This window comes from Aulostomus chinensis, chromosome 13 (assembly GCF_037954235.1).
Source record: "Aulostomus chinensis isolate RoL2024-O1b breed Wild chromosome 13, RoL_Achi_v1.0, whole genome shotgun sequence".
NCBI classification, from domain to species: Eukaryota; Metazoa; Chordata; class Actinopteri; order Syngnathiformes; family Aulostomidae; genus Aulostomus; species Aulostomus chinensis.
In genome coordinates, this window is record NC_141332.1 from 23,685,770 (window position 1) to 23,712,873 (window position 27,104).

The 27,104-nt window shown below is 41.9% G+C and overlaps 3 protein-coding genes across 3 annotated transcripts; 1 reads left to right on the forward strand and 2 right to left on the reverse strand.

The window, feature by feature from the left end:
- Positions 1–4,255: 4,255 nt before the first annotated feature.
- etfdh (electron transfer flavoprotein dehydrogenase) lies at positions 4,256–14,934 on the forward strand. The gene is made up of 13 exons (XM_086222199.1): positions 4,256–4,470; positions 5,153–5,311; positions 5,931–6,160; positions 6,758–6,839; positions 7,310–7,428; positions 7,800–7,877; positions 8,527–8,673; positions 8,830–8,970; positions 10,157–10,300; positions 10,402–10,570; positions 11,110–11,292; positions 12,087–12,308; positions 14,253–14,934. Exons 1-13 carry the CDS (start codon positions 4,440–4,442, stop codon positions 14,414–14,416), a joined length of 1,869 nt encoding a protein of 622 aa, XP_086078325.1. The 5' UTR covers positions 4,256–4,439; the 3' UTR covers positions 14,417–14,934.
- Positions 14,566–20,154, reverse strand: ppid (peptidylprolyl isomerase D). Its single transcript, XM_086222200.1, has 10 exons — positions 19,967–20,154; positions 19,158–19,298; positions 18,546–18,652; positions 18,015–18,203; positions 17,700–17,822; positions 17,117–17,223; positions 16,647–16,788; positions 16,404–16,490; positions 16,135–16,177; positions 14,566–15,382 (listed from the first exon to the last, which is right to left on the reverse strand). The coding sequence occupies exons 1-10, from the start codon at positions 20,049–20,051 to the stop codon at positions 15,294–15,296; spliced, it is 1,113 nt and encodes a 370-aa protein (XP_086078326.1). The 5' UTR covers positions 20,052–20,154; the 3' UTR covers positions 14,566–15,293.
- Positions 20,155–24,295: 4,141 nt separating this feature from the next.
- spmip2 (sperm microtubule inner protein 2) lies at positions 24,296–26,000 on the reverse strand. Its single transcript, XM_086222476.1, has 3 exons — positions 25,937–26,000; positions 24,626–24,855; positions 24,296–24,352 (listed from the first exon to the last, which is right to left on the reverse strand). The coding sequence occupies exons 1-3, from the start codon at positions 25,998–26,000 to the stop codon at positions 24,296–24,298; spliced, it is 351 nt and encodes a 116-aa protein (XP_086078602.1).
- Between the last annotated feature and the right edge of the window lie 1,104 nt (positions 26,001–27,104).

The following is a 27,104-nucleotide window of genomic DNA, read 5'->3' on the forward strand; positions in this document are numbered from 1 at the left end:
GTGTAGTCCTGCATTCTGACTTGAGGTGTGGATAAATTGACCACAGCTAAACCTAAAGTCTATTTTCAAATCTTGTTCTTCTTATTGCTTCGCACTGCGTCCATTGGGCTGCAGCAGCGTCACGTCCTCCCTCGCGTGTCTTCAATTTGCAATTGCGTCTGACATGTTGCAACTGACTTTTTACCATGTAGGTCAATACTAACGAAGGCTTTTTAATGAAACAAGAAGAGCTGCCCCAGACTTTTAAACTTTTTTTTTTTCATTTTATGTTGCAACTGAGAAGGTTCCGGGTTCGAGTCCCGGCTCGGGCACGCTATCTTTCTGTGTGGAGTTTGCATGTTCTCCCCGTGTCTGCGTGGGTTCTCTCCGGGTACTCTGGCTTCTTCCCACCATCCAAAAACATGCAATTGGGGACGAGGCTGGTTGATACTCTACATTGACCGTAGGTGTGAATGTGAGTGTGAATGGTTGACCGTCTCTATGTGTTGGTCCTGTGATGGACTGGCGACCTGTCCAGGGTGAACCCCGCCTCTCGCCCGTTGACGCTGGGATAGGCTCCAGCCCCCCACGACCCTTAATGTGTAGGAATAAGCGGAAGATGACGATGGATGGATGGTGCAACTGTCCCTTTAAATGCAGTTTTCAAGATGCTACTTGTATTTTTAAAGATTTATATTTTTTGGTCTTGCAATTTGGCTTTTAATAAAATTACAGTTTTTTTTTGTCTTTCTTAAGGTACAAAAATGAAGGTTAATCTAATATGAAAGCTGCATTGTTACTTACACTGAGTTAGAGGAACCCTGGAGGAAGGATATGAATTCCTATTTATTTTTATAACCCATACATTGTTTGAAAAGCTCAAAGCTAAACTCATTATAAGAAACCTATGAATAATATTTTTGGCATTCATGTGCCAGTTCAGACTTTCAGTCACTGCACATTTTCCCTCTAGACATAAAAAGCCTAATTGTCAGTGCTGGCTGCTTGCAGTACCTTTATCAGAGGGCATGTGGATTGTTGCAAAACATAATTGGATTGCTTTTGTGCCATGAAGGTTGTGCATCATGAAGATGGAGGTGTGAGAGGCTGATGTTGGCAGGGCCGAGGATGGCTCAAGAAAGGTACCGAACAAAGAACAGTACAACCAGAGTACCTCAGTTTTTTACATTTGTGAAAACTGAAATAAGGTGTACTTTATAGTCAGTATAGAGGGAAAGAAACCAAAGGTGCTATGACCCCAATCTCAAAATCATCTCAGGATCCCTTTTGAGCCTCGTCATACATTCTCAGCTTTGGCCACTACATATTTAATTCAATACCATACAACCAGAAAACACAAATAAATGTGGCTTTACAAAGTCATCACACTTCTTTCCTTTTTCTGTCCTGTTTACATTTTAACGTTAGCAGGAGGCTATGGTATTGCTTGTGGAGCCCTGAATGAAGGAGGTTTCCAGGTATGCTAGTATCTGGAACACAAGTTCAACACGGACACAAATGAACCTTTTCCTCTGTGTCTGCAGTCGGGGCTGAGTTTCCCGGGAGGTTTGCTGATCGGCAGCAGCCCCGGTTTCATGAACGTCACCCAGAGTCACAGCGGAGAGTCTGGAATCAGTGACAGCAGGTCCACGAGAGCCGCGAACGGTGCTGATGTCGGCAGCTATTTATACTTCATGTCAGTCACTCCATGATGGCTCATATCTCATTACAGCTCCCTCCGTCAAAATATGAAAACTTATTAAAAAAAAAAAAAGGTGTAGACAAAATAATATTAAATTCGAAGGCATGTAATCACAGAACAAAATGTCAGATGGCAACAATTGTTAGCGCTGAAAGGTCAAATAACTCTTTTGATATGAGTTTTCAAAGCGGCTGAATGGCCACCTGAGGTGTTTCGAGGTGAGCTGAGCTACCTCGATGATTCATCTTCCAACTGCTTTCAATTTTGGAGACAGCAAAGGAGGATGTGGTGCCTGTGACCTCAGTTGTTTCTACAGTAGATGGAATGCATTATATTATATGTTTTTACTCAATAACTTTACTCAAGTACAATGAAGATGTACCTGTACTTCATTTCAATATTTGTATTTCAGAGAACTTTGTAATTTTATTCCTACACCTACGTTACATTTCAGTGGTAATACTGTAGTTCCATCGTCATCTTCCGCTTATTCCTTACTAGTAAGGGTCGCCGGGGGGGGGGGTGGAGCCTATCCCAGCATCAACGGGCGAGAGGCGGGGTTCACCCTGGACAGGTCGCCAGTCCATCGCAGGGCCAACATACAGAGACGAACAACCATTCACACTCACATTCACACCTACGGTCAATTTAGAGTATCAATCAGCCTCGTCCCCAAATTGATGTCTTTGGACGGTGGGAGGAAGGAGGGAGAACCCACGCCACGCTGGCACGGGGAGAACATGCAGACTCCACACAGAAAGGTCCCACGCCCGAGCCGGGACTCCAACCTGGAACCTTCTTGCTGTGAGGCCACAGTGCTAACCACTGCACCACCGTGCAGCCCAATACTGTAGTTTTATTCCAATATATTTTTCTGATCTAGTTACTATTTAATTTGAAGAGAAAAGAGTTTATTTTTTCAAAACATAGCAAAGACCTGATGAAGATGATGTACTCTCAAATGGCCAACAAGAGGACATCACAAAATTAAACAAAACAACTTTACTTTTGATACTTATTCAATATCAAATACTTCTCTTCTGATGTTTAAGTTGGGAACTTTTACTTTTTCCTCAGGTAGTACTTTATCAGGTTATTTCTATTCTAATTTAAGTGAACGAACTGTGCACATCTTGCACCACGGCATTTCAAATCTGTTGCCAGGGGTGAGAAGTGATGCATGTCAGAGTCAATTATGACTTGTCATTCAGCACAGCCAGCGCATCTGAAGGATGATGGCTTCTATGCTGAAGGTCACACATTCAGTCTTCTGAGAAGTACACATGAAAATTCTCTTCTCTGTTTATTTAATCTTTTCTGTTGTTTTGTGTGAAGAGCTTCACACCACACACAAGGTCACAGGTCACACCCGCTTGTTGGAGTCTTTGCTGCTGTACTCATGCCCCCGAATCAAGAACGTCCAGCTGCAGCACAACACGCCACCGTGCCCATCTCAGATCAGCTGGTCTGAGCAGCGAGACTGTTGGACAGGAATTCTGCTCAGACAAGAAGAGGCGCTAATCTACAGTGGCGAGGTTCTCTAAAGGTTGTGTGTCACTGAAAATATAGACTGCAGATCTGAACTGAGGTAATACTAGCATTCCAGTAAATTTAAGATTAAATAAATGTCTTAAATAATGGAGAAGCCTTCAGTTTGCATGTAGTTGCACAGCGACTTGATGTGAACTATGAAATCTTACACATAATCTGGACAGAAACTGGCCTTTGATGTGGAGACAAGAGTGAAACAGAAAAAGAGCAAAGGATCAAACAAATTAAAGAGAAAATACCAGAACTGCTGCAAAGGTTTTGCAAACGTAAAGGCAGGATGCAGATACTGAATGAAACACAAGTCGATATAGGATGCACGACTCATTACACAGTCTAGTCAGAATTCACAAGCCTATGCATAACAAGTAAGACACGGAGTCATACATAGAAACAGTGATTTAACTGCTGATTTGCATGCATTCAGACAGCGAGTACGTCGACTGGCTTTGCTTGGTTAACAGTGCAAAAGCTCGGATTTATAATAAGATTGTCTCATTATACACACACACACACACACACATATATAATTATTATTATTATTATTATTATTATTATTTGACGAATGAATAGAAATTAGTCAAATAGACTTTGCAACATCTTGGTAAAACTTGGCAAGCAAAAATGATTCCTTGAAATGAGATTTTCTTCAAAACAAGAATCACTAATACATGCTTTTTAAGCCACCTATAATTAAATCTGAAAGGATGGGTAACGATAAGGATTTAAAACAAAGATTAAGCCAGAGATGCGCTCACCATCAGCATCATGGTTGATTCATTTACAAACATTTCCAAATATCAGTAAATACTCGGAGGAAGTCGTTTCAGAGACGTCATTCAGGCTGAATGTCAGATTATATCTGGGAACTCTCTAAATAAACAAAGGTGGGAGGACAATGTCCTGGATTGACTCCTTCATCAAAACACCTGACTTGAAAACCATCTGTTCCAAAACGGGCCGAAGGTCAGCGTCATGAATGGAAGTGTGTTGATCTACACTTGCGCAGTTACCACCGTTTCCTGCCAGGGAATCCGGGCGCAGCTTTTTGACGTCCTCCAACGTCCGTGTTATGAGACGTATTTTGTAAGGCTTCTCTGAGAGTTGTGCAAGCTCCGCCGGGAACAAACCGAGGGCATTGCCGCTTTGGCGGACTCTAAAGAAGACAAACCTCACTGTCAGCTTGTGTGCTTGCACTAGCTGACACAGAATGTTTCCAGCTAGCAGATACTGTAGTACAGGTAACGCTGCGTCTGCTAAACGGCTAACATGCTGCGACTTTTCGCTGTGCGGGATTGAAACTCACGCAAGCAACAGTGTTGTCAGATTTTGAATGTATTTAGCAGTCTGTAACAAAAGACTGGGAGGTCGTTTGTGTTCAACCTTGCTCGCACAAATTCCACCAATGCTAATTTTGGAGTTAGCATTAGCATGAAGCTAAAATGTAGGGCAAAGTTGAAATAATATCTAGGTTACTTGAACAGTGTCCTCCACTTGAATCATATGCCAGATTCACGTCTTTTCAACTATGTAATACTGTTGTTACGCACTTGTACTAGTTGCCAAAGTTGCTCAAGGCTTTTTGCTGTATAATAAATATGTTAGTTGCAGCTTAGAGTTATGAGTTTAGCTTTAGCGGCTCTGCTAGCTATTATGGTGCAGTGCGATATGGCAGATGTTCATAGCTTTTATTCTACACAGGCCACCGTACCCTGTGTTTGAGAGGCTCGACGTTTACAGAAATGTTTCCACTGTCACCTGCTCAATTTAAATGTTTCTTTTTATATCTTTATTGTATATTTGTTATGGTTTTTTTTTTTGAATATTTATTGTATTATTTGGGAATGGGGTTCAGCTGAAACTGGCCAGCTGGGTTTCATGTGTCCTCAAGCTGGTTTTGACTGGGTTTGTTATCTTTTACAGCCCACAGGTGTATCAGGGCGCTGAAGAAGGCTCCCAGAGAGCACACACACCCTCAGGTGTACACAACACTACACAGTCGACCATGCTCTTCAGTGTCAACACCTCAAATAACAACACACTACACCATCCACCCTCGAGATAAAGATCCAAGATGGGAAGGTAATACTATCATTTATGTCGTGTTTCTTAAAACTTCTCTAAAAACTGAAAGCTTATTCAGCCTCTGCTCAAAGTCCAAAGATATGATATGAATCATATACTCGGACCCTTGCAGTTACAGGTCTATAAATAGCCAGGAGATTCTGGTCCAGCATTAGACGGCAGTCTTAAACACCACCATCAATCCATCAAATTCGGGAATATCCTAAGAAAGAATTAGTCCCTCCTGTCCCACAGTAGTCTCAGAATCCAAAGTTAGAGTTCTTTTTCATGTATCTCTTTAATTTGTTAAGTTTTAACAACATTATTAAAGTTTCGTTTTGAAAAAGGAGCACAGAAAGTATTGCTTTTTATCATATGCTTATTTAATTCAACTGTGACATTCAGTTTGTGAGAAGAAAGAATAATCACAATCAGTTAGTGGGCTTGGCGGGGGGGGGGTCTCTGCTTTGAACAGAATCCTTCTTCCTTTGATAAAAGACTTTGCCGGGTTTTCCACAGGGGGTCAACTTATCTTCCTTAAAATGTCGGGAATCTAAGCAGACTGTCGTGCACTTCTCTTTTATGTGTCATTTATCTGTCCCCAACGGTTTATTCTTCAACCTCGGTCCTTTCTCAGGGGTGGAAATGGAAAGGTTTGCAGATGAGGCTGATGTGGTCATCGTCGGAGGGGGGCCTGCCGGTCTGTCAGCAGCAATTCGTCTGAAGCAGTTGGCGAATGAACATGAGAAGGAGCTGCGCGTGTGCCTGGTGGAGAAGGCCTCCCAGATCGGAGCGCACACCCTCTCAGGAGCCTGCCTGGAACCCAGCGCCCTTAACGACCTCTTTCCTGACTGGAAGGAACGAGGGGTGAGTCCTCAGCATCTCCTTTTTAGAGAGTTCAGATCAGTCGACTGTTTGTCGCCATAGCAACTTAACAACTTTTATCTACACGAAAGGGAACACGTGGTTGCTATGTTGCAGTTAATGTTCCACTTTGCTGCTCTTCTGTTCGCTCTTGATTGTTGCTTTGGTTGTTCTGAGAGGTTACGCCACAAATAAAGCCATTGCATAATTATTACATCAGCTGTTCAGTCCTCACTGCAGTGGAAACAAAAAGGCTGAATAAGGGGGCTGTATCTGTAAATGTTTGCATCACCTGACCTGGCGAGCGCTTTGAGGTTGGCATCCAAGATGGTAACATCGAGTTCTATACGTGCATTGTACCTCCTCATTGCTAAGTAATACTGCGTATGAAGTTGGAAATCTTACTCTACAGCGTGTTACGCTATAATTTCTTCATCAGCGTTTGCATCCATCTACAGCATGTGTTTCTTTGAATATGCATCTGCTCACTGAGGACGTTTAGGCGGAGTAAAACAATCTTTACAACGGAAATTTTGATTCGTGAATTAAAAAAGTAAAATAACAGCAAAAAAATTAACCTTACATGCTCTCTTTTCCCAGGCACCTCTGAACACCCCAGTGACTGAAGACGTCTTCAGCATTTTAACAAAGAAACATAGAATTCCAGTCCCAATGCTGCCAGGTAGGAGCCTCTTTTAATCTATTTGATTGAAAAGGGTCTCATGCTCCTTCGCTGTATTAGTCCGACTTTGATAACAGCTACTCCTCCACAGAGAGGAGGGCTATATTGTAGTTGTGTATTCATGGTTTTTGTCAGAAATCAGGGGGGCATCTGTAATCATGACTAGCTGATATTTACCTGAGCGACGCAAGCGGGTCAGAACAGGTGGGAGTGTCGAGAGGATATATATATACAGACTTATCAACAAAAACAAGTTCTGTTGTCATCCAGGGTTTTCTGGTTTTATTCTCCAACGTCCGTGAATGTTTCGTACTTCTGTTAATACTCCTGAGGGTCTGTGCTCCATGTGGGGATTGAAAAATGAACTGTCTATTTTGAAATGTTACGGTCGGGCTTGCTTGTGTTTTTTTTTTTTTTTTTTTTTTAAATTGGGTCCTGAAAATGTCATTTTCATGACTTCACCTTACCAGGTCTGCCCATGAATAACCATGGTAACTACATCGTGAGGCTGGGTAACTTTGTGCGCTGGCTCGGGGAGCAGGCTGAGGAGCTCGGAGTGGAGCTGTACCCTGGTTATGCTGCAGCTGAGGTGAGACGCCCATCAAATGTCTGAGATGTGCAGTACTATCGGACAGTTTGAATACACTCAAATGATCTGTCAGAAGACCCCAAAGGCTGCTGGGATGATTTCTGCGTAACATTGTTTTGGGATATTTTTAGGTTTTGTATTCTGATTCAGTTGTTATAATAAAGATATCATGTAAAAGTTACATTGATGCTTGCACTAAGTTAGATGAACCCTTAAAGAAGGACATGAAGTTACAATTGTTTTTTTCACAGCCCATAATTCTGTCTTATTATCTGATGAGTTTAGTATTTCTCCTTTAGCATCACTTACTCCTCCTGCAGCCCTCTCTGCTTCGTTTAACTATCAGCGGTATTTCTTTTTGATTGATAAAGGTTTTGTTACATGAAGATGGAAGTGTGAAAGGAATAGCCACTAACGATGTCGGCATCGCCAAGGATGGCTCACCAAAGGTACAGTACACATTTAATGTCTGAAAGCTCTTAAACCGTAATGCCTCTGCATCCTAGCAATGGAAAGTTGAAATAAGCTCTGTATTTGTATGATACGCACATGAAATCACTGTGACTACTATTCATATGAAGAGCCATGAACCAAGTACTGTGGCAGGTCAAGGAACTGACCTTTATTGTATATGTTCTGCTGTGGGCGGCATGGCTCAGAGGTAGAGTGGCCGTCTAGCAACCAAAGGGTTGCTGGTTCGATCCTCACTTCCACGGGTCATCGTGTTAAAGTGTCCTTGAGCAAGATACTGAACCCCTTATTGCTCCTGATGAGTAGGTTGCCACCTTGCATGGCAGGCTTCACTCTCAGTGTGAGTGAATGAGATGACACTGTAAAGTGCCTTGAGCACCGCTAAGATAGAAAGGCGCTGTACAATTGAGTCCGTTTACCTTTTACTATGACATCTGGAGGATTACTCTTTAAATTGTCATGTACTCTAATGATAATGCTTTGTATGGACTATGCCTGACATGGTGCAAAATGCTCCAAGGATTTCTGTAATTATTGTTATTGTTATTGTAATACTCCTCTCCCACTTAGCTTCTTATTCTGTTTCTCATAAATCACTACATCTGTGTCATGTTGCCGTCGCTTCAGGATGTTTTTGAGAGAGGAATGGAGCTCCATGCTAAAGTCACACTATTTGGAGAGGGCTGTCACGGACATTTGGCCAAGCAGCTTTACAAGCAATTCAACCTGCGTGAGAACTGCGAACCCCAGACCTATGCCATCGGCCTGAAGGAGGTAGCTCACATGCACTCTCACACTTCCACCAAACTAAATCCATTTCCTCAAAAGATATGAGTACATTGACATTTCACGTCAATGCCAAACATAGAATGAATGAGAATGCAGACATCCTGCTCTTGTTGATGACATTTGTTCCCTCCTTTTTTCAAGGTGTGGACGATTGATGAGAAAAAGTGGAGGCCGGGCAGAGTGGAGCATTCCGTGGGCTGGCCCCTGGACAGGAACACATACGGTGGCTCCTTCCTGTATCATCTGAATGAGGGAGAGCCACTGGTGGCCTTGGGATTTGTGGTGGGTGGTTTTGTACACATATGACATTGAAATCTAGTATATTTCAGTTGGATTTCATGCAGGCGGTAAACAACCTTGGTTAGTTTCTTTTTGAGCCTCTGAATGAGTTATCAAGTCAGGGCACGTTAATATTATTGTGTGCTGTTCACATAAAAACAGCTTGGAGGAAGAAAGGACGGTAAAATGAGAGACTTTGTTAACATCCATTCAAGCCTGTAATTCAAAAAGGTGTTGGCTAGGCAGCTCAGGAGTTGACAAGAAGTTAGAAAAACTGAGTAATAAGTTGTTAAACAGCAGATATCACAAGGCGGTCATATCACGATTCGGTGATTCGAGCATATCTAAGGGCCAGCCTAAGCAGCCCTAACTATAAGCTCTATCAAAAAGGAAGGTCCTAAGTCTGCTTACACATAGAGAGGGGGTCTGCATCCTGGACTGAAACTAGGAGACGGTTCCACAGGAGGGCAGCCTGATACCTGAAGGCTCTGACTCCCATTCTACTTTTAGAAACTCTAGGAACCACAAGTAACCTTGGATCATGGGAGCGAAGGGTTCTAGCTGGGTAAGAAGGGACTATGAGCTCTGTCAGGTATGAAGGAGCCTGATTGTTGAGGACTTTGTATGTAAGAAGGAGAATTTTGAATTCTATTCTGAATTTGACAGGGAGCCATGCAGAGAAGCCAGTACAAGACAGACATGGTCTCTTCTACTAGTTCTCGTCAACACGCGGGCAGCTGTGTTCTGGACCAGCTGGAGAGTCTTTAGGGACCTACTGGTGCAGCCTGATAGGAGGGAGTTGCAGTAATCCAGCCTGAAAGTGACAAAAGCAGGGACTAGTGCCATGTCATTTGGTTTGAATTAGCTGTAGATGACCTTGGAACAAACTCAAGAGAATCTAAGGATGATGGACTGAAATTTTTTTTCGTCAAAACCAGGAGTTTGAAAGCTTATTTCTGTTATAGGTCTTGACATGGTCAGGCTTGTGTAGATTGATTGACAAAGGCCTCATCTAATTTAAAACAATAAATCTAGAAGATGAAGAGAAACAATGTTGAATTCTTTCCTGCAGAACATCCCATCTTCCTTGTTTCCATCTTGTATTTGTCTACAAGTTAAGCTGTAATAGTGTAAAATGCCTGAAACTGAATTATTAATCTTGACCATTATTAAACTCACTCAAACTCAGGTTGGTCTGGACTACTCCAACCCGTACTTGAGCCCCTTCAGAGAGTTCCAGCGCTGGAAGCATCATCCCTTTGTCGCTCCTACATTGGAGGGAGGCCACAGGATTGCTTATGGGGCCAGAGCCCTGAATGAAGGAGGCTTCCAGGTATGTTAGTATCTGCTCATCAGACGTCAACTTAGAGTTTGAGCTTGTTGGAGCAGGAGTTCAAAATGGACTCCGATGAACCCCCGCCTCTGTCTCTGCAGTCCGTCCCAGAGCTGACTTTCCCTGGAGGCCTGCTTATCGGCTGCAGCCCCGGTTTCATGAACGTCCCAAAGATCAAAGGCACCCACACGGCTATGAAGAGTGGCATGCTGGCTGCTGAAGCCATTTTCCCGAAAGTCACAGAAGAGAGCCCGCATTCAGAGACGGCAGGTATGGGAGACCCATTAATAATGCTGATGTCAGTCACTGCACGATGGGTCATATCTCATTACAGCTCACTCTGTCTAATCATGCAACCGTATAGAGTAGGGTGTAGACAAAGTCATATTTTAACTTCGAACCCATGTAATCACAAACAGTCCTACCACTTTAGTTTCCATCAGGGAAAAATGTCAGGTGGCAACATTTGTTCGCACCGAAAGGTCGGGTAATAAGCTCTTTTTGATATGAGTTTTCAAAGCAGCCAGATGACACATAAAGGTCCAGAGGCAGCATTTCCTGCTTAAACTGCTGGAACACTAATGCAGAAAACGGAGTCTATGAAAATACCCGTGAAAAAAGCTATTGAGAAAGGTGGGATTAAACAGGACAGGACACACTTTTATCTTTAGGTGTAGATGGAAGTACACAAAAAGAACAACCGCCAACAATAGTTTCTCCCACATTCCTAAAACTTTGTTGACAGTCGGTAAATCAGTTTCAGTACTTCAGGGTCAACTGTATTTATCTTAACAAATATGGATCCCCAGGACTACACGTACCTGAGTATGCTGAGGCCTTGAAGAAGTCATGGGTGTGGAAAGAGCTGCACTCGGTGAGAAACATCAGGCCATCCTTCCACAATTACTTTGGCCTGTACGGCGGCATGGTCTACACTGGGATTTTCTACTGGATCTTAAGAGGAAAGGAGCCATGGACACTCAAACACTGTGGCAAGTATCTGGCTTTGGGCTGATCCGTCGGGAGGGGGGAATTTCTGAGTTAAACAGTTAGAAAGAAGGCGCGTCAATCGTTCAAGATGAATTTTGTTACTTCTTCAGCAACCATTTAGATGTGAACATAGTTGGGAATCACAAATGTTGACATTGCCAAGTGTCTTTCTGTTGAGGTGCTCACACTGTCCTGTGTTAACTGAAGCAACATTTGTAAAGGAGTGACAGATGGTTGTACTTGCTACTCATGTGTATAAGAGAAAACCATGGCTGTTGGCCATACTGTCACGGACAACAGTGATGCAACAGCAGAGTATTGTGATTCCAATATTTACATTACATAACTTGAAGTTACTTCAGTTAACCTGGTTGGCCACATACAACTTTGATTCAGATCAAACTGAACAGCACTTGAAAGGGTCCCTTATTTATATCTGACTGGCACTGGCACGTCCCTCATACTTCATTTCTGCTGTGGAAAACACCTGTGGTATGATAATGAAGCTCCTGCTTGAATGAGGAGGCAGGGATTTGAGGGGAAAAAACAGCAGTTTGAAGTTGAAGCATGTAATTTTCTGCCCATCTTTAAAAAGAAAAAACAATTGGATTTGTAGTTGTCCTTGGAGAAGTTTTGGATAACGAATATTACATGTCCAGATAGCAGTGCAGACTGTGCGCTGTTCCAGATTCAGTTATCGCATAATCGTGGTCTCTCTTTAGCTGAGGTATGAAGTCACCTTATCTCAGCAGAGAAAATCAACATTTGGTAACAGACTGTGCTCACTCTGTCACAGGCCTGGATTCAAACCAGCTTAAACCAGCAAAAGAATGTACACCAATCGAGTATCCCAAGCCTGACGGTAAGATAAGCTTTGACCTGCTCTCCTCTGTGGCCCTGAGCGGCACCAACCACGAGGGGGACCAGCCAGCACATCTGACCCTGAAAGATGACAGCGTTCCAGTTGCCAGGAATTTAGCCGTGTATGATGGTCCTGAGCAACGCTTCTGCCCCGCAGGTACCACATTAGCTCCCCCGAACAACACACCCACACAATCTCAGGCTGCAGCAGGTCTTTTCTCTGGCTGTTGGATTTAGAGCTTCACGCCAGTGCTGCAGGTGAATTGTAAATGACATTTCTTTATTTGTACCTGCTGCAGCGACTCCATCAGTGCCTCGTGCAGCCCTGTGTAAGAGGGAATTTCCAAAGGAAATTTTTCATCAACAAATAGATTCACGAGTCGTCTGCTTGCTTGTTCATCTAGAAACATGTTCACAAGTTAGCTGCAATTCTGAGTTGATAATTTCCCAAATCAAAGATGAAAAAAAAAACAAAACAACAACTTAAACTAGCGTTAGAAAATGCAAATACAAATATTTGTATTTGCAATGTAACGTAGCTTGACTACAGTAGATGGTAATAACCCATAGAAAATTACAAAGCAGTCATTTGTGTGTGTTTTTCAGTCGACATTGCAGTGTTACTCTTTACCTGCACAACTATTTCATGACAAAAGGCCTCTTTGATGGCGTTCCAGGCATGTGGGTGTGTTTGTTGAGTCGGCCGGACTCAGCAGTCTCTGGGTGTTTACTGTGTTTACCAGTGCACAGGTTGTGATTAAAAAGCCAACCTCAATCTTCTCCCTTGACACTGGCTTCTTTTGAAGCCTCTGGAAACTTCCAGACATAATGGTGTATGTGGTCAGTGGCTCGAGACTAAGTTGCTAAACGCAGTGAGACAGTAATGCTCTTTGTGGCTTCCAGAGACAAGCTGGGACAAAGAGCAGAGGAGATTGGATTCTGCCCCTCAGTAGCTGTAGAAAGTCTCTACATACTGGGGTTAGAAAGCTCATTTAACATTAAGAATTTATTATCAGCTGAGTATGGTATGAATCGACACATTTCACAGCGTGTAGGTCCTCTCCTTCCATGTTGAAATGACTATAGCTTTCTGGGCTGTTTAATTGTCAGGCTCCAACAGCAACACAGAGTCTGTCTGCAGCTGCTTTCATCTGTGGCCGAAGTCATGACTGACCCGTCAGTCTAAATATGCCCGCTCAGAATATGGCATGAATTAAACATTTCTAAAAAGAAAACCCCACTTTCTAGTCATAAAACTGGCTGCAAGAAAAAAAGTGTTAATTTTTTATGGGCAAAAGCAAAAAGGAATACTCGTTACTTTCATTTGAAAATAATGTCATCTTAGATTACGACTCCGGCGTTATCTCATCCACAAAGGTGTACAGTACATTTAAAATGTATTTGTGTGTTGTTGTTTTTTTCATCAGAAGTATTTTGTGGTTAAGCACAGCCTCGTGTTCAATGCTTGAACATAATGCCAGTAAAAACAATACTTGCAATTATTTGGGGGGGGGGGGGGGGGCCCTTTCATATTGGCAGATGTCTCCGAATCCAGTTAGAAATGATGAGAATGTCCCGTGTCAGATCTCTCAATGTGCGTGGAGGCCCTAGACGGACCTACGTTGGAATCCTTTCCTCCGATAATCTCAGATTCACGAGGATGCCCTTTTTGGCAACAAGGTTCTTGTTTGAGGAACTTTTTTTTCTTCCCTGTAAAAGTTGTATGTGGATTTATCTTTTGAAAAAAACAATTCATGACAGATGTTCAGTTTTTATGGATTTTCACAATAATTACTGGCCAAAAAAGTTCCGCAACGCATCGCAACATGTTAAAGTTAACCAGGAAATGTACTGGTAAAATGTGTGAGTGTGTGATACATTCAGTGGCTCGTTTCATGAACTGTTTAAGACTCTTGACACAAACATAGTTTCATAAAATGGAAGACAAGCTGTACCAGTTGCAATACCAACGCTAGATATATTCTACAAGATCAATGGATGAAGTATTTGTGGAGTGAACAGTTTACCGAATAAACATCTGATCAGAACCCCAGTCTGACATATGCACATCTCAGTGTCCTCTCCCTGCCATCCTTCCCAGGTGTTTACGAGTACGTTCCCTTGGAAACGGGAGACGGGATGCGATTGCAGATAAACGCTCAGAACTGCGTCCACTGTAAGACCTGTGACATTAAGGACCCGAGTCAGAACATCAACTGGGTTGTACCTGAAGGTGGCGGCGGACCAGCTTACAATGGGATGTGAATGTTGTGTTGTTGGGTTTTTTTTTCCCCCCATTGTCTTGAACGACGACTGTAAAGCAGGATGACATAGTGAAGTTTATGTGCCTAAGTCTGAGTACGACAACAAAGAAAAGTCTATAAATGTACGTTTTCAGAAATGAGTCTGGCATCTCTCACAGGTGAATTTTATTCTTAAATTATTCAGTGATAAAATGTTACAGGTCTACAAGAGTCATGGACCATGTGGTACAGGACCATATAAAAACAGAAACCATGTGCAGGATTTCTTTTTAGTACTTTCGTAACTGCCGAATATGCATAAACGGGCATTGAATATAGCTGGTGGCCTTTGTTTTTCAGTTAACTTCTTCTCCAACCATCATTTTTTTTAATATATTTCTTCAAGACATGTAATTGAACAAACAAATAGGCTGTTTTCAATTTAGGGTTTATTTCAGCATTAACGAAAGCCTTTGTTCTGCACAGTATTGTACATAATGTCACAGTAATTAATAAAGAACACTTGGCAGTTAGCCTTCACTTTACTAACCTTATTGGAAAAAAGAACAAACGTCTTCATCAACACTGTATCAAAACGCCAAATATGAACTGATGCCACACGGACAACTGTGCTGAACTGCCTCAAACCCCTACAACAAACAGCGAGAAGTGTTGTTGACACTAAACCGGTTGATTACAGTGACGACGAGCCAAAGCGTACAACAGTTATTCCCTTGTATAAATAAAAAATACCAAAACCGAGAAATGCGCTGCTGTAAAACATGAAAGACTCAACATGTTCACCTTGTTACAGACTCCATTAACGTAGCTTCCTTAGTGGGTGACTTAAAATATTGATAGGTGACATTAAAAATTCAGGGCATCTAAGGGTGAAACGTTCACGCAAACATTTTGGCATAGATTTTCTTCTCTTTCTCCTTCTCCTCCTGGATTTTCAGCTGGACTCTCTTCATCTCATTGCCAATAGCTGCCAAGAGATAAACAATCAGGGATTTGAGCACTTCAGGAGTTCATGATCTCGTTCAGGATAAGAGTTCACCTCAATTATTTTAGGATCGTACACTGACCATGCTAACATGGACAACAATCCAAGTGTTGAGTTTACCCTGAATCAGAGTATTTTGATGTTTACAGTGTTTACCCCCTGTAGCATGATGGGACTGATACATTTTCAGTGCTTTCTTGCCAATAATGCAAAAGACTGTTTACAACCCAGTTTGTAACCTACCACTGGTAGGATTTCATTGTGATTAATACATACAAATGCATCTCCAACACACACCAAGGATGTAACTAAAACGTGAATGCTCCACACGTCCTGATCTGATTATTGCTTCCTTCAACGATGAACCTCATCAGGTTAATGTTGGATTATTGCCAAACATCACCATTGTTTTGGCCCCTAATTGCTCATTTTTAATTTAAATCTCACTGCCTTGTGAAGAGTATGAAGTCAACTGATAGCTCTTATCTTCTAGCCAGCTGTCAAACATCAAAGAGCTGAGCGACACTTTAAGAAGGCAGATAAGCCGTCCAGATTTAGAACTCAACCCTACCATCTACAGCTTTGACACACTGACTTCAAATGGCTCGCCTAAACATCCACAGGAGAAATAATGACGAAACAAACTCATCTCGAGACGAACCACAGGCTTACAGACTGTGGCTTTCTCTGCACAGCAACAAATGATTGAGTGGAGTCTGAAGACAAAGACCCACCTTTGTCCTCTGGAGCGATTCCCTGAGCTTTCTTTAGATCCGCCTGGAAGAGCGAGAGTAGGAAATGATGTCATACATCAAACAGATCTCTGCTTTGCTTAAATTCCTCAACATGTATAAATTCACCTGGCTTTTTCAAAAAATAAATAACACGTGCACACATGAAATTAGTTGATAGTTACTTCTTAGCTGTTTTTCAAACATTAAACATGCAAGTTAATGTTTTCTCAACAGTTAATTCAAGACCGTGAGGCAACTCTGAATGTTACCATGGCTTGGACGTATTCTTTCAGACCCTGCAAGGCCTGGGCCCTCCGGAAGAGGGCCTTCGTGTTGCCTTGGTCGAGCTCTAGAGCCTGTAAAAGATTAAGAAAACTTTATTTATCCCCGTGGGAGGCAATTAAGGGAGCAGAAAGCAATATAAATATACCGGGTATTCAATTTAGTTCTGGGCCGCAAGTAAAGAGAAGCTGTAAATCCACAAAGATATCTTTAGTGTGAGTTGTTGTGACCTCGTCGCAGCTCTCCAGAGCGTCCTGCCACAGCTGCATCTTCAGCTTGCACGCTGCCGTGTTGAGGTAGCAGCTGAGAGCAGTGGGCTCCAGCTTCTGCTGCACCTCCTCCTCCAGCTCATCTCCACTCACCTCCAGATACCTGCACACGGGGAAAAGCAGGCCTCGGCTGTTATTCATTCACTACCTAGCAGAGCTCCAAACAAATGTTCATGTTGAGTCAAGGTCGTCGAGCCTGTGAGTGTCAAAGTGTTATTCATTCCTAAACTGAATTCAAGAGTAGTCATCCATTTATATGAAAAATGTGCTGTTAAATCAATAATAGTAATTTATAAATTCCCTGCAGGTGAGTAACATATCAAAACAATGACAGATTCACTTGCAAACACAGGTAAGATCTCATAACTTTGACACTATTGACATATCGAAGTCGGTGGTGGGAATACACCACAGACTGATGGTGAACGTACCTGAGGGCTTTGCTGTACTTGCTGGCAGCAGTTTTCCAGTCTTGACCCTTAAAAAGGTTGTTTCCAATGTTCTTAATATCTTCAGCAACAGAGAGAACTTTATCAACCTGGAAGCAAGAACATGTATTCATAGCATGAATGAATGGCAAGAAATGCTTCCATTTGATCTGCTGAAGATAACGGGAGGAGGCAGGGCAGACTGTCGGGGACCCAAGATGAGGGATGGAGAGTGAATTTGTTCTGAAAACTTGTGAACAAGAACAAGTTGAATCAATGAAAGGAGCTTCTGAGGTCAAATCAAAAGCGACAAAATGCAAGATTTATAATGTATAGAATATAATCCAGTAGGATGTGGGTTCCTCTCTACCAGCATTAGTTGGGCAGCACAACTCCTGGGTGTTGGTCATGAAACTCATGTTGATCTCTGATGCTGCATGATGCAGAGCTTGATAGCTGATGCCGTCAATTCTCCATCACCCAGGTCATTGTCATCAAACCAGAGAAGACCAAACGCCCTTGATTCACTCCTCCTTGCATGATGTCATCAGCCAACATTCCCCTCTGATCAACACTTGATACTTACATCTTTAAAGTCAATGTCTGAGTCCTCTGGGAAGTCTGGGTGGGAGTCCCCTGTTCCATCGTTTGTTGCAGAACCCCAGCTATCCCCGTCCTTGTGCTCGCCACAGTCTGCTATAACACAAGGCTGCGGCAGCAGATAGGAGCAGGGAGACCATCAGATATAAAACACCTTCATTCTTTATAAGCATGTATAGAAACTGATATAAAACACCTTCATTCTTGATATTATTCTTATAGAAACTAACACTGTCAATGTACACTTTGTATTTGTGAGATGGAATTTATGTTGTTACGTGCAACAGCTCAAGGTGTTTACCTTAACGGGGGCGTCATCATTAGTGTCAATGGCCTCCAGCATTTTTATAACCCCCATCCCCTTCAGCACTTGACCAAAGACCACGTGTTTGCCGTCTAAATGCGGCGTGGGAACAGTGGTGATGAAGAACTGTGAGCCGTTGGTGTCGGGCCCGGCATTGGCCATGCTCAGCAGACCCACTCGGTCATGCTACACAGGAGAGAAGGGGATGAATCAGTACAGTGTGAAAAGGAAGTGAGAAAGAGAGGTTTGATCCTTTCACTATAATTCAAAATCAAGAGAAAGTCCTGGGAAAGAGACTTGAAGATGTGGTCACAGCGTGCTCTTCCAGGTAGAGAGAACAAAATGAACCCTGAGGATGTTCAATACATCTTGGATGTTATTTTAACCAAAAACCTATGATTTTCTGGTGCCTTGATCTCCTTCGTGTGGATGACGATCAATAACTAATGTGATTGATGACACAACAAACAATGTTCTGGCTGTGATGCAGCAACCAGATATGAGTGCTGTCGCTGTAATGTAGTCTACCTTGTAGTGGAAGTTTTCATCCTCAAACTTCTCTCCGTAAATGCTCTCCCCCCCGGTGCCATTGTGGTTGGAGAAGTCGCCTCCCTGGATCATGAACTTTTTGATAACTGTGACAAACAAATTTACAGCAGACAGATTACTTCCCCAGACAGACTTTACTGAATAGTAGTATTGCTTCAGGCTCCCTACTCTTGAACCGTCAAGAACTTTACTATATTATCTTCTTTTCTCTCCAAGGCCAAACAAGTAGATAGACACTCTTCTCTCCTCTGCTAGTTAGCTTAGCACAACAGATAGTTGGGAAGTGTTAAAAATTAAATCCAGTTCAGGGTCTTGGTTTGTCCACAAGTAATCCTCACCTCCTCTCTCTTTAAGTCAGCCATGATTAGTTGCTTATATTATTCACATTCTCTTCATGCAGGTTTTTAAATTTTACAAACAGAGGATTTGGGATTTAGCATTTAAATAGTTTACTGGCAGGAAGAAGGAGCTGCAGACTGAATGTCACTGCTTTCAGTTTCGTCTTTTCCAACAGGAATTTAGGTGACTATCCTTAAAGGACTATCTCAAAACTAAAATGTCCCATTGCAGGCAACCGTGAACGCTTCCTACTTCTGTGGAAAGGGCATCCTTTGAAGTGGAGAGGTTTCCCGGTTGATTTGCCAGTGCCTTTCTCTCCGGTGCACAGGGCCCGGAAGTTCTCAGCAGTCTTGGGGGTGATATCAGCGAACAGCTCCAGGACTATTCGGCCGGCTGTGGGTACAGATTATTGCGGGGTTCAGTCACAGATTCTGACTCGCTAGGAAAAAAACAACAACTGCTCATCCCGGATTATTTACAAGGCGTATCAACAATAAAGAATGATAAACAGAACGGTTAAAAAAATGTAGAGCGATAAGAAACATGCTAATTCTAGGGATAATTGCTTCCTTTAAGCAAAAATGAGATTGTGTCAAGTTGAACAGGACAGACATAAAGAGGCCTTGCTAAACCACAGTAGATGACCACGATGCCGTCTGTACAAGGTGGGCTGCAGATAGTCACAAGGCTTTAATGCACAAAGTAACAGATGAATGTGATCAACAGTCAATCCGTGTCACTGGACCCTGAACAAAAGACTGCAGTTGAGTCGCTGCAACGTCTTCCTACACAAAACCACACGTGGGTCCCGTCACTGACGACCTCACGCGCTCGTGGACTCATATTTACGAGCCTCGGTTAACAGGCCAACACAGAGCATTAGCAAGAAAAGTGATTTCAATTTCAAGTATTTTCGTATCAATCTAACATTGCAGTTTGCTGGTGAATGAATGAGTTTCATGAAGTCGCTCGAATGTTCTAGGCTGGCTAACAAAGCTAGCGGGTAACCTGCCCTCACAGATGTTAGCTAGCTGCTCTCAAAATTCAAAAATAAGTCTGACCTCTCGCTCCGTCAATGTCTACATCAAAGAAAACACGAGGGTTCTCAGAGTTTGAAGGCTTGTCGGACGGTGTTGGGTGAGACATTTTAAGGACAAGACGATGTAAGACACTTATTTAAGCGAGCTACGAGATACACCACCCGGCCGGTGACTGAGGCGGATTCCACTGGAAATGACAACTTCCGGTCCGACAAACCAAAATAAAAGCATCATCTTCGTCGTGCTGTCATAACGACCAGCAACCACGCAGTGAGTTATAATCACAAACTTTTACGTTATCTTGTCTTTATTTCCTAATGCATACGTCATGTAGATTAGTGACGAGGACCAAGTTTAGTGTCACACGAAAAGATACACAAATGTCAAGAGTTTCCTGTCTGTAACACTAAATTTAGGGCTCAAAAGATCCTGTCGTCTGACTGCAAGAACATTTCAGAAGCGAGAGGCATTGTCTCAAGATCAAGTAACCACCAATTTTTAATATCAAATCTTAAAACTGAGAAAATATATGAAACAATAATTCTAAATACGACAGCACTTCCTCCTAATATTTGAATATTTCCCAGTTTCAGGCGAATAACCTCAGTGACTTTCTTGTGAGAAATTCAAAGACAGTTTCTCTACAGATAATTGTAAACCAGAGATCAAGTATCTCCTGTTTCGTCCTGATAGTCAATGAAGTAACTTTAATGCCATTAATTTATTTCCTGAAATCTCCCCACATCCACTAATAGCACCACCTGTTTTACCTTGACTTGACTTTTGATTACATTTTTGAAATATCCCTGTACAGACCCCCATATATGGTGCAAACAATAAGGCAAAGTGTATTACATTGGACAAATTAATATAATCATAAGAATTTAGCTTATTATAATATCTATATTTACATATAGTGTATAATTCCTATCAATGTGTAAAAATGTCATGTAAACTCATAGATTGTTTTGCTTTACAAAGGAATATTTTGGAAATTCTTTAAACCTTAGCCTCGGTGTGGGGAGTTAATCTCAATAGAGGCCTCATTCAAAACAATTTTTTTCCCCCTGTGCAATTCTTTTAATGTGGAAAAACAAAAGCTATATAATGCCTATACATAGCTGCCAACCCGCAGGTGATGAGAGGTGCTACCCTTGGATCAATAACAGGATAAGAATGTGGTCTCCACAAGAGATGAGATTAGATTGCAGGTTTTTTTTCATCCCCTAATCTTTTCCTTTTGTACTGTTGACATATTATATAATTTCACTTGAAATGGGCAGAAATAAATCATTCCTGACCACAGAGTATAAATTGTCTTGTGTGGATCATTGTTGGTTTCACTCGTGGTAAACGATCTGTCCAGTTATCTACACCGGATGATGAGACTGCAATAATAGCCCTGGGGATGGATTACGAGCTGCTCCTCATGTAGAATCCCTGTCTGTAAGAACAATATGTCCATGGTTATTGTGATTTTGAGAGAGAATCTTCTCTCTGGGAAATGAACTCCAGCTATATAACAGTACTTTGAGAGAATGAATCAACACTTTTTGCCTCTTGGACATCATCAAAGATGTGTAAAAGTAAAAGTAATTTATTTTAGGGTACAATAAGTATAACAGGAGGGAGAAACTTTATGTGAACTTGAAAAGGTCCAGAATGTATAAAAATGTGACTGCACTGCTGGAAAGTTTGCGTCATGAGAGTAATTGGTTCGAGTAATTCAGTGGGAGAACACTGACTTGAGTCATCTGTCACTTTCTTTCTGTAAGGAAATGAATGAGAAGCCACTTGGGGACAATGGCGGGAACACATGAGAAGGATCTGTTCTCTCATCTCTGAACCCAATCCAGCTCAGGTCAGATGGGCAGATGAGGTAATGAATATACTCTCAGCGGTAGGTACCATTCTAGAGGACTTGCTTGTCCATCTCACGGTCTAATAACCCCTGGGAGAGGAGCTGTGATAGATCCGGTGCCCACATCATCCCTGTCTTCAGACACTCGTCATTGCTCCTCAAAAAGCCTCATTACGCTGCATTAGACTCAAGTAGGTTCGACCCAGCCTCTCCACAACAGAGCCAGCCCACCTCAGCCATTTGTTTTGGACTTGTCTGGAATACACTCTGGAGCATGGAACAGGGCACCCTCTTTCCCTCCTTACATTCCTTATCGTTTAGTTTATGGATGCTTATTCGAGTAATCAATTAACCTCATCCCCATTTGCATGTCTTTGGACTGTGGGAGGAAGCCAGGGTACCAGAGAGAACCCACGCAGGCGCAGGGAGAACATGGAGACTCCACACAGAAAGACCCCGTGCTGGAGCCGGGGCTAAAACCCGGAACCTTCTTGCTGAGTGGCCACAGTGCTAAACACTGCACCAACGCGCCACCCTATATTATCATTATTATGTCATTTATTCCCATTGATAGTCAATAAATTGAATACAGACGACACCAAATACATGAAAACAGTTCATCCTGAGTCCGATTATTAGTTTTGGACATTGGAACAGTAGGAAAAACTGTAAAATTTCCTGAAACTGCTGTTGGATGGTTGATTCAAGTTTGTTGAGACAATGTGGAAAAGGATCCTCGTCTAAAGAGTTTTGTTTTCCAAAAAGTTACAAAAGAAAATTAAAGTAGAAACGGGGACAAATACAAGAAGAAAACAACTTAACGGGTCTTAACAATGTTTTAGCGAACCTCAATCCTCCAAACAGCTTTAGTGATCTGTGGCAGGAAGATTTCTCATCTGTTACACAACTCCCAGCCAAAATATAATCTGTCATCTGGTGTTTTGATTTTGTAAAAATATAGTATTTCTTTGAGCTATTCGGTCGGGGCACAGAGGCTGTAGCATCTAATCCACAACAGTTGCTGCTGTTTGATAAAAGCACGATACAACCTGTTGTACTGCTACCGATGCTGACCACGTCATCGAAAATCAGGAGCCATACTTTATGTTTTTGTGACTATATCTTTCTTAAGGAATTATTATTATGTGTTATTATTATGTGTTTATGTTTTACTGATTTATGACAGTTGGACAGACAATTTACACAAAGGTGCAGTAGTTTAGCGTCGTTAGCATGCCCTGTGTAAAGATGGCGTGCGGGTAGAGCACTGCGATACTCTCTCAGCCTGTCAGACATTCTGCCTTTGAGCTGATATTGTAACTGAATTTGCCACATTCAGGGTGAACTTGTCTCTGTTGTGAGGGATTCATCCCAACTCGAAGTTATCAGCCTTTCCCTGGAATGAGCAGGAATCAAGTGGAGGCCTTCAGTTATAGCGAAATGTGGATAGCGCCCTCTGTTGGAATCAAGTTTAACAACGGTAGGAGCCTCCAGCTGTTCACGTGTGATTCAGTAACACAACACAGCCTTTTGTGGATTTTCAGGTTTTTTTCGCCCATTGAGCTTTTATGAACCTACTTGTAACATTGTGAAATATAAAGCGAAACAGAGAAAGATTCATTTGATGTTGCTGTGTAACTTTCTTGAAATGTGACTTCAGTAACTATGGGTTTATGGGTATTGTATCATTATAGGAAGAAAATGTGGCTCTAAGGTTGACTTGTAGCAGTTGATTTCAGATGCTGTGTTTCTCCTCCTGATAAAGCAGGTGATGAATTGTCCAGCGAGCTCACTTGGGTCTGAATTATTTGTCCGTGAAGCGACTTGGCCTTGAGTCCACGTCGGTCTGGGCGATTTCTTATCTGCAGCTCTGGGCGCTGTGTGTTCCTGCAGGAGGGGAAGTGTTGCATAATGGATGGGGAGCCCACAATGCGGTCACTCAGCACTGCAAACCTGAGATGTGTGCCATTCCATTTGACGCAGCACCACACACATGTAATATGACTCTACCCACACTGGGAACACTTTGTATTAAGGTTCTTTATTAATATATTAATATTTAAGTGTGAAAAACACTTTTTATAATAGCATCATGAAAACATTTATTGTTTGACAAAGAATATCAAATATGTCCTTGTCAAACCTTTAGCAAGATCAAATTTGGCATTTGTATTTATTGTTGTATATATTGTTGTGTGAGTTAATTCTGATGGAGGAAATAAAAAAGTTTCGCTAGCTGTGTATAGTTGACTGATTTATCTCAAAAATAATTTGTATTATATTTTGTATTTTGTTGTATTAATCTGAATAAAGCAACAAAAAAAAAGCTTAGAAAAGTAAGTTTTAGTTTAATCTTATTAATGTACAATAGGCATCTTACAAGGCCTTTTAGGGGCCTTATTACCTATTAAGTAACACCTAATCAGACCTTAATATGAAAGGTTCCCCACTTGTTCAACATATCCAGAACAGGAAACTAAAATGTTCTCTTACTGTTGGAACTTCTGAGTCACTCTGTCCTCCAGCGCGACTCGTAACTCTGTTTTCTGTCAGAAATGGAAATCAGGTTGATTTATGCCGTTTTCTGTCGTTTAAACAGCATCTTTAACTTTGTGTGTCCTGAAAACTCCACATTCCTGATCCCACGTGTGAAGGGGAAGTGGGCTCGTGTGAGGGATGGTAGGCAGTTCCGAAGAGGTGTATTTTGAGGGATTGTTTGAACATGGAGGGTGAGGAAGCTCACAGTAATCTCGTGGCACTTTAACTGAAACATGGCTGCTTCCTCGCACTCATTTGCATACGGCGGATGTTAGCTGTACCTTAATTTGCATATTGCTGAGCAGCGTCTCACTGTTCAACAGCTGGTTGTACTGCCAGCCCCAGCCGACCTCTCCCACATAGTTCTGCTTCAGCATGGGTGGAGGGGCCTGTGGTGCAGCCCGCCACAAGTAACTGAGGTCACCCGTGGCCTCAGGTGAGGCGGCGCCCACGCCGATGTACCAGGGGAAATGATTCAACCTTGGACAGTAGTCGCCGATTCCATCTGGGCCTTTTTAGAATTATAGGACATGTGTGAGAAGGAAGACACAGATACAAAGAAAAAAAAAGAAGAATATTGTCGCGTAATCTTTAAATCAAACTGTCGGCAAAGGCTGAGGAGAAATCCACTGTTTGTGCAAAGCTTAAAAAGCATTTATGGTCAGATGATTCATTTGACTAATCTTGTTGGTTGTCATCCAGCAATCAGATGTCAATCCATTTTCTTTGAACATTAAATGGCTAGGGAATATCTTTCGTCCACGGCACACCGGAAAATCAGACGCTCTTTAGTTTGTACAGCAAATTAATTTTGTCTTCTTCCATTTGAAAGTTGAAAACCCGCTTGGAATTACAGTGCAGATTTGGGAGACGTGCCATTGTATGTTTTAGTTATTTTTTTTGGAAATCACACAGAGATGTTGAACAGAATTTGGTTCAGTTGCATCGTCACAGGAAAAATGCTCGACATGAGTCTGACAGTACTTTTATTTCCCACCAATATTCATCTCTCCTTTGTGGTGATGACAAGACCTGTGGACAGATTCAGGTCAGACAACATTTTAGAGCAGCAATGTAACATGTTAGAACTGTATGAAGGACACAATGAGAGCAAATGAGGAATTCGTTTCTAAAAGAACGATAAACCAAGACCTGTTTGAGTGATATTCCCTTGAGTGAACTTGCTTCAGAATGAACACATTTGGAGCTTCCTTCCTCTAAATGTTAGTGCAGCAGGATTTGGGTGAAAAGTCAGGTTGCATTCATTAGTTACAATATTGCCCAATTGCTTGGATGTCAAGAAAAATGCAAACAAAAATTGCTCTAATAAATAATAGGAATTTGAGATGTGTATTCCTCACCTCACAAATTTTAAATTAGCATAAAATATACAAAAACTAACTCTTGTGCAGTGCTTCGGTGAATGGCAATAAAAAAAAAAAGCTTTTTCCAAAAGTAAAACCACTGCAACATTTGTTTAGTACTGTTTTCTTTTCTTCCTCTTTTGTCTTTTTCTGCTTCTTTTTTTGCAAAAGCTGACATTGCAAATATGATCCAATTCATCATGCAGCCCAAGTAAAAATGCTTCCTACCAGTAAAAATCATCCTCCGTCCACTCTGTGGCCATCCTGCAGCTGCTCCATCGTTTTGCATCATTTCCGCCCTTGCGACTGTTATGTTTAGATCACTTGCAGGATAGATACAGCCAATGTAACTGGCCCCACTGGGTCATAACGTGAGCAGGGCGGTCTGCTCTGTCTGTGGGGTCGTGTGTGGTTGTCATGCAAACACTGGTTGTCATGAGAACCAGGCTTGTGGCCTAGTAAGCCTGTAAAAAAACAGGGGGTGCTTCTGTTAACGGACCACATCTTCTTCATTATACCTCAGTCTATCTCGTGTCACCTCATGAAGGACAGTAGGGCAGAAATGACTCAAATATATAAAGTTTTCATCTTTTTGCTGAAATATAATCCTCAGTATTCTGCTGGGAACGCTGTGCGCCTGTTGTTCAGTCTCATTTGGAACATCAGCTCATATTCTTACACTCTTATATATTAGAACCATTCTTATAACTGATAACTAGCCTATGCTGTGCTACTGCTTGATATTAGTGACCACGTCTTGAATCAAGTCAACTAAATAAAAATAACTAAATATTTAATACCGCATTACATCACTAGATGGTGCTAAATTATCACTATGCCACAGTGAACTCCCCCTCTTCCCAAATCCTTTTTTTTGTTAAATGGACTCGCCCATGAGCCGCCCCGTGTGACTACATTTGTCAAGTTTACCATCGACGAAAACTGCCAAACAGGAAGTTGAATGAATTTACCTTCAAAGTAAGATAATTAACTTGGCCGCGCAAACAAACAGTGTTGTCTCCTCAGCAGATAAATGATTAACTTATGGTGCACAGTAGACATTTTATTATTCCCATGGGTTTAACCTGACGTTTTTAGGCAATGATATTCAACAATCCAGCTAATATGTAACTTTGAACTGCTTAATTTACCCGATATCCATACTTGTGAAACTGTCTTTTTATCGTCTGTAAAAAAAAAATACAGTCAGTACAACGGAAAGTTTATCTCAAAGGGAACACATCGAGCATTCATTCACAGTGACTATACGCATCCTCAGATAATTAATTTGTTTTAAAAGGTGCCGCGATCATATTTTATTTTGAAGGTGTTCGGCGGAAGTGCCATTTGTATTAGCGTATGACTTAACTCTGGTGTCTCAGTCACCATGGTGGCA

What these genes read in the sequence shown, in the direction of transcription:
- spmip2 (XM_086222476.1), bottom strand. Translation starts at nt 26,000, where the DNA reads ATGATGCAAAACGATGGAGCAGCTGCAGGATGGCCACAGAGTGGACGG. An exon ending in ACGGAGGATGATTTTTACTG is followed by an intron (nt 24,856 to 25,936) that starts GTAGGAAGCATT and finishes AATTCTAAAAAG; the next exon opens with GCCCAGATGGAATCGGCGAC. An exon ending in TCAGCAATATGCAAATTAAG is followed by an intron (nt 24,353 to 24,625) that starts GTACAGCTAACA and finishes CATTTCTGACAG; the next exon opens with AAAACAGAGTTACGAGTCGC.
- ppid (XM_086222200.1), bottom strand. Translation starts at nt 20,051, where the DNA reads ATGTCTCACCCAACACCGTCCGACAAGCCTTCAAACTCTGAGAACCCT. An exon ending in ATGATGACGCCCCCGTTAAG is followed by an intron (nt 17,823 to 18,014) that starts GTAAACACCTTG and finishes CTGCTGCCGCAG; the next exon opens with CCTTGTGTTATAGCAGACTG. An exon ending in AATCGCTCCAGAGGACAAAG is followed by an intron (nt 15,383 to 16,134) that starts GTGGGTCTTTGT and finishes ATCTCTTGGCAG; the next exon opens with CTATTGGCAATGAGATGAAG.
- etfdh (XM_086222199.1), top strand. Translation starts at nt 4,440, where the DNA reads ATGTTTCCAGCTAGCAGATACTGTAGTACAG. An exon ending in TAAAGATCCAAGATGGGAAG is followed by an intron (nt 5,312 to 5,930) that starts GTAATACTATCA and finishes GTCCTTTCTCAG; the next exon opens with GGGTGGAAATGGAAAGGTTT. An exon ending in TGGTGGCCTTGGGATTTGTG is followed by an intron (nt 8,971 to 10,156) that starts GTGGGTGGTTTT and finishes ACTCAAACTCAG; the next exon opens with GTTGGTCTGGACTACTCCAA.